This window comes from Salmo salar, chromosome 06 (assembly GCF_965601325.2).
Source record: "Salmo salar chromosome 06, fSalSal1, whole genome shotgun sequence".
Classification (NCBI taxonomy): Eukaryota; Metazoa; Chordata; class Actinopteri; order Salmoniformes; family Salmonidae; genus Salmo; species Salmo salar.
Window position 1 is genome coordinate 73,973,182 of NC_138296.1, and position 15,322 is coordinate 73,988,503.

Below are 15,322 nucleotides of genomic sequence, written 5' to 3' on the forward strand. Positions count from 1 at the left end.
AGGCAGACGGTATCAGAGTGTGAGGTCTGATACCAGCAGGCTCAGAGACAGTTTCTATCTACAAGCCATCAGACTGCTGAACACTTGAACTGACCATACTTCTCTGTGACGTTATTGCAGAGCCTCCAGAGGCTTGCGGAGGCCCAATCGAGCTCCGTACCGCATCGCCGTGTGCCTCCCAAATTTTGTAACAATCCGGAGGGCTCCATATACAGTAGCTCCGCATTGACATAATTGGTTGACCTCTTTGACAACTTCCTTCACAACTGCCCTGCGAAGCACAAGAAGTAGGAATGCCCTGACTTCTGCATAAATGCTGTTTATCTGATAAATGCTGTATGGCCACTGCAGATGTCGGATTGACCATGCAGAGCCTTTTACACTTATGCTAAAACGTTTTTTCTATTCTACTGAACCATTTACTTTATTTTCATATTCTTATCTTTTATCATTTCTTGTTGTTGCATTGTTGAGGAGAAACCTGCAAGGAAGCAATTTCGTTGGCTGGTGTATACCACGTGTATCTTGTACGTACGACTAATAAAACTTGAAACAGAGTCAGCAGGTTGCACAGTTTCTCACTGGTCAGTTTCTCACTGGTCAGTTTCTCACTGGTCTGTTTCTCACTGGTCACACTGGTCTGTCCAAAGAGCCATTAGTGGATGGAAACCTCCAAATAAGAGAAGAACAACAGGATTAAAAAGCAGTCAAGCCACTGCATTGTCTTGTGCTGAGGATGTAAATGACTATATACCTGTATACCAGGCTATGGTGGCGTCAGACTGCCCATAGGCATTTACTAGTCACAATACCACAGTGGCCATTTTGATCCATTTCATTTGTCCTGTTGGGTTCTCTGTTCAGCCCGGTCCCAATCAGTCGCTCACACGCATGTTCTGAACCATTGCCAAGGTGACGGAGGCCGTGACGAAGGCCGCTGGGATGGCTCAGATTGAGGAACGTGTCGCATTGGAGACGGTCGTGATGGAAACGGTCTCTGTGGCGGCAGCACAGCCTGAGAAGGTGCTTGACGACCAAGAGCTGGCCCCGCCCACTCCTCCCAAGAGACGACTGGTGGAGATGGATGAGTCGGTACTCAGGGGAGGGTAAGGACTGGAACACACACACACACACACACACACACACACACACACACACACACACACACACACACACACACATCAGTACAGAACCAAACTCTCTCTGCTCCATCAGGTTGGAGATTGATTTATCTGACCTCTTGAGATGGCTGAACACATGGAAAGTTTCAGCTCAGACCCTGGCCTCTACTGACCCTGAAAACCCCGACCTTCAGGAAAAACTGCAGGTAGGTCCATTAAAAACTACAGCTTCCATGATCCCTTTACAGGTAACATTAGGTGCTCTCAATTTGGCGTTGGCAAAGGGTTGTACTTTAGGATCAATGGAAAACTTTTTGATGAGTTGATTTCATGTCTGTCACCCAATCACTGTAGGCTTTGGAGGCACAGCTGTTGTCGAAGGAGGCTGAGGTTGGTCAGATGACCCAAGGAGGGCGGCGCCTGTTGGAACCGCTGGAGAAAGGTATGGAATCCCCAGAAAAGCAAAATAAAAAGTATGTTTATTTATTATGTTTGTATTTTGTGTTTAACATTTGTAACATTCTAGCCAGGTCCTACCGTTTTTGCTACAGTTACACATTATTTTATGAATACTTTCTGTTGATATGATTGGATAGTTGTTCACTCTACTTGACCTTCACCTAAAGTACAAATCTCCTAGGTGAGGTTTGTTTTAAAAGCTTGTATGTACACATAGATTGAAGTACAATACCAACATAGCTACTGTAGTAGATCAGAGCTGTGTGCTGGAAAACCTTGGTAGAGCATGGGTGGAATAGTCATTGTGGTGCTCATGTGAATTTCCTTTCTTTTTCGGCTTCAGACCAATGCCTATTCTCACTTAAAACAGTTTTTAGTGTATTTATTCTTCCAGAAATATCCTGTTCCTCAGTATTTACTAGTGTTGGTCTCGTAAGATCATTTTCCCACAGCTGTTGTATATTTGGGGGTATTTTTAAACCTGATTTTTACTGGTTGCCAGTAAGCATGACTTGTGTGTTTGCAGGTATTGTCATAAAAACCTGCAGCAAGACTTGAGGCACCTGGCTTCATTTACAGTGCAGTGAAACGCTCAGGCACTCCTGCTTTATTTGTTTACAGCATGATAACAGTAAGGAAAGATGGAGAAGTAGTGGTGTTATAGTGTTGGTGTGGTTTTATTTAACCTTTCCATCTCTCTCTCCCTTCTCTCCTTTTCTCAATCTCCCCTACATTTTTATTTGCCACATTCTCCTTGCGTCTATCTCGCCCTTCTCCTCCTCCTTCATTTCTCCTTCTCTCTGTCTCCTTCACTCCTATCCTTCCCTACCCCCTCCCTCTCTGTAGAGGGAGTGAGTGTGGACTCTATCAGGTGTGATATAGATGTGGTGGAGGCTGAATGGGAGGTGTGTGTGAGTGAGCTGAAGGCTCTGTGTGACTGGGTCCAGGCCCAGACCCGGGTCAGGAGCCTCTGCTCTGAGTTGGCTGCTGTGGACAAGGTTCTGGGAGAACAGGACCAGTGGCTGAGTGGAACAAACAGTACCAGATCTGATGAGGCTGCCCTTAGAACCCTAAGGACAGAGTGCCAGGTTAGAACCCAACTCTTAGAACCATCACCCGTGACCTCTGGCTTGATTATCGCCATGGAGACAACCCCCACTGAAACTGTTAAACATCACAAATCATATCAACATATCAACAGATGTGTCGTGAAGTCTGTTTACCCTTTCGTCTTATCTGTTTGTGTCTCTGTCTCCAGTCGCGGTTGGCCCAGCTGACTGCCCTGAGCCCACAATTGGACCAGCTTTCTGGACAGGTGGAGTCAATAGATGTCCCGCCCACTCTCAGAGCCAACATGGCCACTGTCTCTGCCCACCAGGCCTCCACACTGCAGCAGCTACAGACCAGGGAGCAGGAGATCAATGCAGGTATGGGACCACAACACTGCTTTAACATTTGCTAGAAATCAATGCAGGGACTTGACCCATGCTCTGACAACACTGTATAAACGCTTTAAAAATGCTTGGTCGCCATTGGGTCAAAGCTTTATCAATGCTCTATGAATGGACTTGTGCTCTTTCAGCACTTCATCAGTGGTGGCGGTCCTAAACCTTCCATAGTTTTTACTGAGGCTACAGGATTGATGCCAGATCAATGAACTGTACTGGCTCTTACTGCTGAGCTGTGATATGACATCAGCTTTATATCCAGCCTTGGTTGGACAGAAGTAATCGATGATGCCCTTATATGACCACTGAATACGCGTGTGTGTGTGTGTGTGTGTGTGTGTGTGTGTGTGTGTGTGTGTGTGTGTGTGTGTGTGTGTGTGTGTGTGTGTGTGTGTGTGTGTGTGTGTGTGTGTGTGTGTGTGTGTGTGTGTGTGTGTGTGTGTGTGTGTGTGTGTGTGTGTGTGTGTGTGTGTGTGTGTGTGTGTGTGTGTGTGGTCTATGCCAAGCTCCCAAGGACCAGGTTTTGAGTTTTAGGAGTTCTGAAATCAATCAACATTTTTCCCCTGGAATTTATGAGTCCTGTTCAAAAAGAATGTAAAAGTATATTGGAGAGGCCTATTTGTCTTCTGACCCTAAAAGGAGTGTGTGTGTGTGCCACTGCCCTGAGGAAAACCATTTTGTTTCTGCTTCAGTCAGTCTTTCACTGGGCCTCTCTCTCTCCCTTTTTCTCCCCTCCCTCTCTCTCTGTCTGCTGTATATAAACACAGGCAGATTATGCGAGAGAGCTCATGCCTGTGAGAGCAGTGTGCGTTGTGTTAATTCTTATCCAACACAGTCGGTTTCAGCACATTCTGTTAAAGTATGTTGATGCATTTTTCTGTTTTCATTGTGTTTACTGTGGCATATTGAAGGTTCAGCGGGTATGAACCACTGGCTTGCATTAGTTGCGAAACCTCATTTAGGCTTGCCATGAGGCACACACAGCCAAACATCTGGACCCCTGGGCAAATGTGCAGCACACACTCTCTCTCTGACATACGGTGAAATGGAAGGCGCACAAACACACCCACCCACACACAGATAGCTCAGTGAGTTCATAAAAGCCACACATTATAACAGCCACTACCTATGGGAATACCCAAAACAATACTCTGACCCCTTGTGGTAACTAGATACTATAACCCTTGACTTAACAGTGTCTCCTCTCCCCCTGTCTGTGTTCCAGGGCTGGCCAGCCTCCAGTATGTTGACCACCAGAGGGCCCAGATGATACAGGTGGTTCAGGGTGATCAGATTCCTGTGGTCAGTGAGGATGCTGTGTCTGGGGACACTGTGGAGTCTGGGACTGACCTCGTAGATGGTCTGGAGGCTAGACTGGGCACACTGCGGGTAGCCATCATGGATGTGCCTACAGCGGAGGGGGCAGTAGAGCGGGCGCAGGTGAGTGGCATCAGGGCTTTTATTCATCTTTCTCTGTACTGTGCTCCAGCTCCGTGTGTTATCGTGTAGCAGTGTATTTGTGGTTTATCTGTTAATGGCTGAGTCCAGACCTATTAGCTGTCTGTCTGCTCTGGTTCCAACATACAATGGGCCCATTCTCACACCTATACGTCCCTCTTTAATCTTTCAACCGCAACGCAGGAGAAAGAGGGATGTGTGTGTATGTTTGTGCTTGCAAGGGTGTGTTTGTGAGTGTGCGTGCGTGCGTGTGTGTGTGCGTATGTGTGTGCGTATGCGTGTGCGTATGTGTGTGCGTCTGTGTCGTGTGTGTGTGTGTGTGTGTGTGTGTGTGTGTGTGTGTGTGTGTGTGTGTGTGTGTGTGTGTGTGTGATTGAGAGAGAGCCTGTAGGAATGTGGGTCGGCTGTAGGCCTCGTTATCGTGGTAGATAAAGCATGGTGCCAGGGCAGCCTGGGAACTTTCTGGGCACCCTGCCTGCTGCCTGTGGCTCAGAGCTCCAACCCTCAGACTGCTACCAGTCTACCATGCACATTCCTACTGCTGCAGGCTGTAGCTGCTGCCTGGGGCTCAGAGCTCCAACCCTCAGACTGCTACCAGTCTACCATGCACATTCCTACTGCTGCAGGCTGTAGCTGCTGCCTGGGGCTCAGAGCTCCAACCTTCAGACTGCTACCAGTCTACCATGCACATTCCTACTGCTGCAGGCTGTAGCTGCTGCCTCTTGCTCAGAGCTCCAACCTTCAGACTGCTACCAGTCTACCATGCACATTCCTACTGCTGCAGGCTGTAGCTGCTGCCTCTGGCTCAGAGCTCCAACCTTCAGACTGCTACCAGTCTACCATGCACGTTCCTACTGCTGCAGGCTGTAGCTGCTGCCTGAAACACTGCTCCTGCCCCTGGGGTTTAAACACACCCTGCAGACTGACTGTCTCAGATCAGCCTACTCACCTCTATCGCCCCCTAGGCTACCTACCACACCTGACAACTGTCCCTCAGCTGCAGATTAATGGGTTATGGGTCATGTAGTTTTTTCTCCCTCTCGCCTTAGGCTCTGTGTATAGAGATAGAGCAGATGCAGCAGGCCTCAGACCCTGCAGAACTACAAAGATGGAGTCAGCTCTCCTCCAGGGCACGCGAGGAGCTGGGCACGTTGCAGTGCATCCTGGGTAGCCTGAAGGATAATCAGGTAGAAAACTGTCCCATAGAATATCCTGGCTTTAGTCTCCTTAAACATCAATGGTACTTTTATAGGACCCAAGCAATGACAAAATAAGGTAGTGATTGTTGTCAATAACATTCACGATGATGTTGTTTCCAGGTGCGTGTGGTGGAGGTGGAGCGCTGGCTGGATGGTGTACAGGAACTGATGTCACGGGATGCCAAGGGCCAGGGAGACGCAGAGAGACTACAGGAAGAGCTCAACCAGTGCAAGGTCATAGGTCACACCATTCAAAAACAAACAAAACTTTATTGAACTGTTACACCTAAAGTACTGCAATGTTATAACCCATGCCCCTCTCTCCCCCATCTCTTTCTTTAGGAGTATGTGAGTGAGATGGAGTCAGTGGAGAGTTTAGTGAAGCAGATAGGAGAGAACGTATTGGCGGTGCAGGGGGCTGCAGTACCAGAGTTGGCCCACTGGGGGCAGGCTAAACTGGAGGAGTGCCAGGGGAGGTGGGAGACACTGAGCAAACAGGTGAGGAAAAAGAGGACAGTTCAAACAACACTGGATAGTGAATTACAGTGTCATAAAATCTATATAAACAAACAATAAAGCCTGCAAAAAAATGTTGCTTTAAAAAATTGATATAAATAAAAAAGTATACCAGTTTCATTTCACAACCCAAAAATTGAAAGCTGTACCATACCGGTTGCAAAATAGTTGGGAGGAGATTTTTGATGTACCGATTCCATGGCACATGGTTTATGAACTGATACACAAAACGAAGCCGGGTTCAACCAATAGAATGTTATACAGTGCATTCGGAAAGTATTCAAAACCCTTGACTTTTTCCACATTTTCTTACGTTACAGCCTTATTCTAAAGTGTATTACATTTATTTTTTTCTTCATCAACCTACACACAATACTCCATAATGACAAAGACAAAACAGGTTTTTAGATGTTTTTTTCTTTATCATTATGGTGTATTGATGAGAAAACCCCCCAATTTAATCCATTTTAGAATAAGGCTGTAACGTAACAAAATGTGGAACAGGTCAAGGGTTTTGAATACTTTCTGAATGCATTGTAAATAGGTGATACAACCATCCCAGCTCCGCAGATGTTGCTGCTAAGAGACTGAATCATTAGATCACTTGTTTTGGTACTGCTCATACGTAGCTTGTTTTTGGTCGCAGGTTCAGGAATGGCAAAAAAATGACAACATTTACTTGGAGCTAACTTTGCAAATAGCACTGCTGTGGGATTTGAAAAAACACAATCGATCAGTAATATAATAATACTCTTGGCAAAAACGTTTATCTTTAATTTACAATCTGTAGAAACTATGAGAATAGAAAGGTTCAGAACTTTTGTGAAACATCACAGCACAGTGGAAAAATATATGACAGCTAGAAATCAAAACTGGATGGTCTTCAGAGATAGATGGGAGGGGCTGAGGGTAGCTGAAGGCTGGGACTAAAAACAAACAAAATATAACTAATGTCAAATATACTGTTAAATTTATAGACTGTTAAATTTATAGACTGTATAAACTGAAAGTAGAAGCTTAAGTATTGTTGTCCATTAGTTTACTCCAATTAGGGGAGGGGTGGTAGGGTTAGGGGCAAATATATATTTAAAATAATATATATTTACAAACAAATATATGGGGATTGGAAATGATGCAGATAATTACATTGATAGAAGCCACAATCTGCAGTATTAAAGCTGATCTACCCCCTAAAATAAATGAAGCCTGCATACTGTACTGCTCATACACTTTTCTGTGTATCCTTTTGTTAATGTCAGCGTCTTATTTAAAGCCTGACGTGTTAAGACACTCCGTGGACTTGCTACCCTGTGTAGCCTGCCAGTGGTCCGCGTTATCTCTATGTCATCTCTTGGTAGCTGCTGAGCCACCAGGAGCGTGTGAGTGAGAGCCAGGAGAGGCAGGTGAACCTAAGGAAAGACTTGGCAGAGATGCAGGAATGGATGGCCCAGGTGGACGAGGAGTTCCTCATGAGAGACTTTGAGTACAAGAGTCCTGAGGAGCTGGAGGGGGCACTGGAAGAGATGAAGGTGGGGAACAGAGGACAGAACTTTGACATAAAAAAAACTGGACAACTAGGAACTCCTCATTCCTTCTAGAAAGAAAGTCCCACCAACTAAACCAAAAGAATCCCACTTTAATGCTATGTAGCCAGTTATGGCCCCTCTTATGTGAAAATACTATCCTGATAATCTGGCATGTCTCTTTCTTTCCCCTTTGCCTCATCTCTTCCCTTCTCTCTCTCTCCCCTCCCTACTTAGAGGGCGAAAGAGGATGTGTTACAGAAGGAGGTGAGAGTGAAGATATTGAAGGACAGCATTAACATGTTGGTTGCCAAGGCTAAGACGACCCCTGGTGGCAGTGGCCAGGACCTGACAGAGGAGCTGGGGGGAGTCCTGGGGAACTATCAGAAACTATGTGACCGCTTCAAGAGCAAGTGTCACACCCTGGAGGTAAAGATTTTGATAAGACTAGTCCAAACAACTTATGAGGCACTGGTTCTTTGGAGTATTTGTGTTCATATCATACAGTAATGTGGTTGTAGGTATACATGTCCGTGTCTCATATGGTCTTTCTGACCGTGTTCGTGTGGTCTCCTGTAGGAGGTGTGGTCGTGTTGGATGGAGCTGCTGCAGTACTTGGACCTGGAGCAGGGCTGGCTCAACACGTTGGAGGAGAAGCTTCAAGCTACAGAGAACCTACCTGAGAGCACTGAGGTTGTCAACAAGGCTTTGGAGGTAGATATCTCTATTTAAACCTATCCATTCTTCTTTCTTTCCTTTTTCATCTCTCATTCTCTCCCCTCCACTTTATCGTATGCTCTCTCCTTTAATCCCTCCATCCCCATTCTTCCCACCATTGACTCATCCTCTTTATCGAATTGTCTCCCTTTCCCCCTTTCTTTCATGTTATTCACTTGTCTTTTACTTTTGACCCTAGAAGGTATTGTTTTGTGTTCTGTCTGTTTCTCTTACTTTGATGGTGTCACCAGTCTGTCCTCTTTGGGCAGACTCCAGCATTCTGTCTGCCTACCTCAGGTACTGTAAGAGTGACACCGACCTACACTGCATGACCAACAATATGTGGACACCTGCTTGTCGAACATCTCATTCCAAAATCATGGGCATTAATAAGGGGTTGGTCCCCCCTTTGCTGCTATAACAGCCTCCACTCTTCTGGGAAGGCTTTCCACCAGATGTTGGAACATTGCTGAGGGGACTTGCCTCCATTCAGCCACATGAGCATTAGTGAGGTCGGGCACTGATGTTGGGCGATTAAGCCTGGCTCGCGGTCGGTGTTCCAATTCATCCCAAAGGTGTTCGATGGGGTTGAGGTCAGGCCTCTGTGCAGGCCAGTCAAGTTCTTCCACACCGATCTCGACAAACCATTTCTGTATGGACCAAGCTTTGTGCACAGGGGACTTGTCATGCTGAAACAGGAAAGGGCCTTCCTTAAACTGTTGCCACAAAATTGGAAGCACAGAATCATCTAGAATGTCATTGTATGCTGTAGTGCTAAGATTTCCCTTCACTGGAACCAAGGGGCCGAGCCCGAACCATAAAGAACAGCCCCAGACCATTATTCCTCCTCCACCAAACTTTACAGTTGCACTATGCATTGGGGCAGATAGCGTTGTCCTGGCATCTGCCATCCCAGATTTGTCCATCGGTCTGCCAGATGGTGAAGCTGGATTCATCACCTCAGAGAACGCGTTTCCACTGCTCCAGAGCCCAATGGCAGTGAGCTTTACACCACTCCAGCCGATGTTTGGTATTGCACATGGTTATCTTAGGCTTGTGTGTGGCTGCTCAGCCATAGAAACCCATTTCATGATGCTCCCGACGAACAGTTATTGTGCTGACGTTGCTTCCAGAGGCAGTTTGGAACTTGGTAGTGAGTGTTACAACCCAAAAGAGACGATTTTTACATGATACGCACTTCAGCGGTCAAGTTCTGTGAGCTTGTGTGGCCTACTACTTTGCGGTTTAGCCGTTGTTGCTCCTTGACATCCACTTTACAATAACAGCACTTACAGTTGACCGGGGCAGCTCTAGCAGGGCAGAAATTTGACAAACTGACTTGGAAAGGTGGCATCCTATGACGGTGCCACACTGAAAGTCACTGAGCTCTTCAGTAAGGCTATTCTACTGCCAATGTTAGACTATGGAGATTGCATGGCTGTGCGCTCCATTTTCTACACCTGTGAGCAACGGGTGTGGCTGAAATAGCCGAATCCACTAATTTGAAGGGGTGTCCACATACTCTTGTGTATATATAGTGAATATAAACACTGACACGTCGCCCTCTCTCTTTCCCTCTTTCCTCCCCATCTCTCTCTCACCCTGTCACCTTTATTCTTTCTCTCCCTCTCTTCTCCCCTCCTCTCTCTTTCTCTCTCTCTCTAGTCGTTGGAATGTGTGTTGCGCCACCCAGGTGACAACAGGACACAGATCAGGGAGTTGGGTCAGACCCTGATAGATGGGGGCATCCTGGACGAACTTATCTCAGAGAGACTAGAGACCTTCAACTCCCGCTACGATCAGCTCAGCCACCAGGTGTGTGTGTGTGTGTGTGTGTGTGTGTGTGTGTGTGTGTGTGTGTGTGTGTGTGTGTGCTGTGTGGATGAGAAAAACAACAGTCCTTGTACATAGCCATCAAGAGACTGTCTGTCTCTTTCGGCATCTTTGTTTGTGAGAAACTACATGCCTCGTCGATCCTCGACAAAAACCTGTTTTCTATTTGTGAATTGTGTATATGGTAGTAGATAATAAATCAAATCTAATTGTATTCGTCACATGCTCCATAAACAACAGGCGTAGACGAACAGTGAAATGCATACTTATATACAGTACCAGTCAAAAGTTTGGACACGCCTACTCATTCAGGTAGCCTAGTGGTTAGAGCATTGGGCCAGTAGCCGAAAGATTGCTAGATCGAATCCCCGAGCTGACAAGGTAAAATTCTGTCGTTCTGCCCCTGAACAAGGCAGTTCCTAGACCGTCATTGTAAATAAGAATTTGTTCTTAACTGACTTGCCTAGTTAAATAAATAAAAAATCCAGCGCTTTTCCTTTATTTGTACTATTTTATACATTGTAGAATAATAGTGAAGACATAAAAACTGTGAAATAACACATATGGAATCATGTAGTAACCAAAAGTGTTTTATATTTGAGATTCTTTAAAGTAGCCACCCTTTGCCTTGATGACAGCTTTGCACACTCTTGGCATTCTCTCAACCAGCTTCATGAGGTAGTCACCTGGAATGCATTTCAATTAACAGGTGTGCCTTGTTTAAAGTTAATTTGTGGAATTCCTTTCCTTCTTAATGCGTTTGAGCCAATCAGTTATGTTGTGACAAGGTAGCGGTGGTATACAGAAGATAGCCCTGTTTGGTAAAATAGCAAGAACAGCTCAAATAAACAAATAAAAACCACAGTCCATCGTTACTTTTAAGACAGGAAGGTCAGTCAATGTGGAAAATTTCAAGAACTTTGAACGTTTCTTCAAGTGCAGTCGCAAAAACCATCACGCACTATGCGGAAACTGGCTCTCATGAGGTCTGCCACAGGAAAGGAAGACCCAAAGTTCCCTCTGCTGCAGAGGATAAGTTCATTAGAATTACCAGCCTCAGAAATTGCATCCCAAATAAATGCTTCACAGAGTTCAAGTAACAGACACATGTCAACATCAACTGTTCAGAGGAGACTGCGTGAATCAGGGCTTCATGGTCGAATTGCTGCAAAGAAACCAATACTAAAGGACACCAATAAGAAGAGACTTGCTTGGGCCAAGAAACACAAGCAATGGACATTAGACAGGTGGAAATCAGTTCTTTGGTCTGATGAGTCCAAATGTGAGATTTTTGGTTCCAATCGCCGTGTCTTTGTGAGATGCAGAGTAGGTGAACGGATGATCTCCACATGTGTGGTTCCCACCGTGAAGCATGGAGGAGGAGGAGGTGTGATGGTGTGGGGGTGCTTTTCTGGTGACACTGTCAGTGATTTATTTAGAATTCAAGGCACACTTCACCAGCATGGCTACCACAGCATTCTGTAGCGATACGCCATCCCATATGGTTTGCGCTTAGTGGGACTGTCATTTGTTTTTCAACAGGACAATGACCCAACACACCTCCAGGCTGTGTAAGGGCTATTTGAGTGATGAAGTGCTGCATCAGAAGACCTGGCCTCCACAATCACTCGACCTCAACCCAATTGAGATGGGTTGTGAAGCTGGTTGAGAGAATGCCAAGAGTGTGCAAAGCTGTCATCAAGGCAAAGGGTGGCTACTTTGATGATGTGTTTAATACTTTTTTGGTTGTTACATGATTCCATATGTGTTATTTCAAAGTTTTGATGTCTTCACTATTATTCTACAATGCAGAAAATATTTTAAAAAATATAGAAAAACCCTTGAATGAGTAGGTGTGTCCAAACTTTTGACTGGTACTGTATGTCATGAACATATCAGCATTATGTCCATTTCTATATTTTCTAGGCTGTAAACAGGCAGATAAGTATATGTTTGGTAATGTACTTGTCTATATATTATGTATATTGACTTAATGTTGACTTAACATCCATCTAGGCTGTGAACCGTCAGATCAGTCTAGAGCAGCAACTGGCCACTCTGAAGGAGAATGAGCAGGTTCTCCAGGCTCTGCAGGAGTCACTGACCCAGCTAGACCACACACTCACCTCCTACCTCACCGACCGCATAGACGCCTTCCAGCTACCGCAAGAGGCCCAGGTACACACACACACACACACACACACACACACACACACACACACACACACCACACACACACACACACACACACACAATCTCATCTTCTATCTGACCGACTATATTGACACACCCCACAAACACATGTAGCGAATGCCAACAATTACTTCTTGGATGTCAGTTTAACCCCTGACCTCTAAACCCCTCTCCATCCTTTGCAGACCATCGGGGCAGAGATTGCGGCCCATGAGGTGACAGTGGAGGAGCTGAGGAGTAGGAACGTGGGTAATCTGCCTCCTGCCACCCCAGAGGGCAAGGCTGCTCGCAGTGGAACAATGTTGGACCTGCTGCAGGTACTGACCCCTAGTGGACAGGGGGTGAAATTGTTCTCATTAAAGCTTATAGGGATAACATAGGAGTTTATGATTTATTGAAAATGTTGTTCTCTGCAATAAATCTGGTTGGTCATTATGCTGTTTCTTCCCTCTTTCAGCGGAAGCTGCGAGAGATCTCCACTAAGTACCAGCTGTTCCAGAAGCCTGCTAACTTTGAGCAGCGCATGCTGGACTGTAAGAGGGTTCTAGATGGAGCTAAGGAAGAGCTGCACATTCTAGACGTCAGGGAGGTGGAACCCCAACAGATCCAGGCCCACCTCATCGGCTGTATGGTGAGACCTAGAACTAAAACACTTTGAGAAGTCTCTTACAGGTGTGCATGTACGTACACACACACACACACACTCCCTCACACTCCCTGTCTGTCTCCTTAACCCTTCAGAAACTGTATAAGGTTCTGAGTGAGGTGAAGTTAGAGGTGGAGACAGTGATAAAGACAGGAAGACAGATCGTCCAGAAACAACAGACTGACAACCCCAGAGGCATGGATGAACAACTAACAGCACTTAAACTGCTCTACAACGACCTGGGAGCACAGGTAATACACATAGAATTGACTATAGTAGTTTAACCTTAGGACATAACAGTCTGGGCTTCTCACTTGGTCAGCTGTGCCATCATGAATAGTTGCATTCTTAAAATAAACAAGATACTTCTACCTAATTTCAAAAGGATGAGGATATCGTCATTTTGACCAACCAAACAGCGAGCTCATCGTCTCTTCTTCTCTCTCCAGGTGACAGAGGGGAAGCAGGACCTGGAGAAGGCTCTGTCTCTGTCTCTGAGACTACATAAGGACAGCGCCGCCCTACAGGACTGGCTGACCACCAACCAGACCCTGCTGCAGCAGAAAAACTCCTCTGGAGATATGCCTGCTGATATCGACGCTGAGATTGCCTGGGCCAATGTGAGTCACGTGTGTGTGAGATGTGTGTTATTGTGTTCACTGGGCTTGCTAGAACAGTTAGTTTGTTGAAATGTTTATTTGGCTTTTGTGTCTGTGTAGAGTGTGGGTGTGCAGAGGATTTGTGTAACATTCGTATAACGTGTGTGTGTGTGCACTCCCCCAGGGCATGCTGAAGGAGTCGGAGCTTCATAAGGCAGACCTGGCTGTGCTCATGGAGACCAGCGCTGGGCTGCAGGGGCTGGTGGAGGGGAGCGAGGGCCCTCTGGAAGACAAGCTGTGTGGCCTCAACGAAGGCTGGGGACAGGTCCGCACCTGGACCGAGGACTGGCTGAGCACCGTTCTGGTGGGTTCACACTTCACTATCATAGAGACAAAATGAATAGAGAGGTTATCCTATCTAAAGTAATGGTTGAGTAACGTAATGTGTACATGACAGCAAAAACATCCTGCATCTTGCCTCAACACTCCGTTTCTCTAGAGAGAAATCAAATCATTCACAAGAGAAATCAGAGAAATCAAGTCAAGAACTATATGGGACGCTGGGCTGAAGGGAGTTGGAGTTTTCATTAAGCAAATATTCAACCTAGTTCAATGCAGACACATGGTAATTAACTACAATGATCCTAATCCATTGTGGCATTTTGTTCCGGCTCAGAGATGGATCAGAGAGGAAGAGGCGAAGCGAGAGGTTTCACTCTCACTATAATCTGTCCAAAATAAGCCCAATGCGTTTCTATGGGTTTATTTTGGACTTAAGCTTATCACCTGCCTTCCCGCCTTTGGGACAACGACTTCCATTGTTAGAGCATAGACATGAGCATCTCGTCATTATATACAGATCTCTGGACGGATACACTTTTATGTCTGCTGCGTTAGGTTAGATACACACAGACCGCATAGACCGCATGAGTGAGGAATGTACACAACACAACAACGAGAGGTACAGTTTGTGAAAGTATACCATATCTACTTTGAAGAACTAGTAAAATAATTTTGTCAGACAGCTCTGCAGCATACAGCTAAATAGGATGACTAAAGACAGTAGTTTATGGTGAGAACAGAGATAACGTTACATGGTCTGGCTGGCTGACTGCTACTGCCTGAACAGAGATAACGTTACATGGTCTGGCTGGCTGACTGCTACTGCCTGAACAGAGATAACGTTACATGGCCTGGCTGGCTGACTGCTACTGCCTGAACAGAGATAACGTTACATGGCCTGGCTGGCTGACTGCTACTGCCTGAACAGAGATAACGTTACATGGCCTGGCTGGCTGACTGCTACTGCCTGAACAGAGATAACGTTACATGGCCTGGCTGGCTGACTGCTACTGCCTGAACAGAGATAACGTTACATGGCCTGGCTGGCTGACTGCTACTGCCTGAACAGAGATAACGTTACATGGCCTGGCTGGCTGACTGCTACTGCCTGAACAGAGATAACGTTACATGGCCTGGCTGGCTGACTGCTACTGCCTGAACAGAGATAACGTTACATGGCCTGGCTGGCTGACTGCTACTGCCTGAACAGAGATAACGTTACATGGTCTGGCTGGCTGACTGCTACTGCCTGAACAGAGATAACGTTA

The 15,322-nt window shown here is 46.0% G+C and overlaps 1 protein-coding gene across 7 annotated transcripts in view; it reads left to right on the forward strand.

Annotated features, from left to right (window-relative positions):
- The window catches only part of utrn (utrophin), a 306,152-nt gene that overhangs the window by 81,296 nt on the left and 209,534 nt on the right, over positions 1 to 15,322 (forward strand). For all 7 annotated transcript variants that reach the window (XM_082976950.1, XM_082976949.1, XM_082976955.1 and 4 more), the window contains 19 exons: positions 913 to 1,106; positions 1,216 to 1,327; positions 1,476 to 1,563; positions 2,427 to 2,668; positions 2,839 to 3,007; positions 4,254 to 4,468; positions 5,536 to 5,673; positions 5,806 to 5,919; positions 6,028 to 6,183; positions 7,560 to 7,730; positions 7,962 to 8,153; positions 8,304 to 8,438; positions 10,107 to 10,256; positions 12,291 to 12,452; positions 12,653 to 12,784; positions 12,925 to 13,098; positions 13,209 to 13,364; positions 13,563 to 13,733; positions 13,897 to 14,076. In XM_082976950.1, the coding sequence (XP_082833076.1) occupies positions 913 to 1,106; positions 1,216 to 1,327; positions 1,476 to 1,563; positions 2,427 to 2,668; positions 2,839 to 3,007; positions 4,254 to 4,468; positions 5,536 to 5,673; positions 5,806 to 5,919; positions 6,028 to 6,183; positions 7,560 to 7,730; positions 7,962 to 8,153; positions 8,304 to 8,438; positions 10,107 to 10,256; positions 12,291 to 12,452; positions 12,653 to 12,784; positions 12,925 to 13,098; positions 13,209 to 13,364; positions 13,563 to 13,733; positions 13,897 to 14,076 (3,051 nt within the window). The remainder of the gene's footprint in view (positions 1 to 912; positions 1,107 to 1,215; positions 1,328 to 1,475; positions 1,564 to 2,426; positions 2,669 to 2,838; positions 3,008 to 4,253; positions 4,469 to 5,535; positions 5,674 to 5,805; positions 5,920 to 6,027; positions 6,184 to 7,559; positions 7,731 to 7,961; positions 8,154 to 8,303; positions 8,439 to 10,106; positions 10,257 to 12,290; positions 12,453 to 12,652; positions 12,785 to 12,924; positions 13,099 to 13,208; positions 13,365 to 13,562; positions 13,734 to 13,896; positions 14,077 to 15,322) is intronic.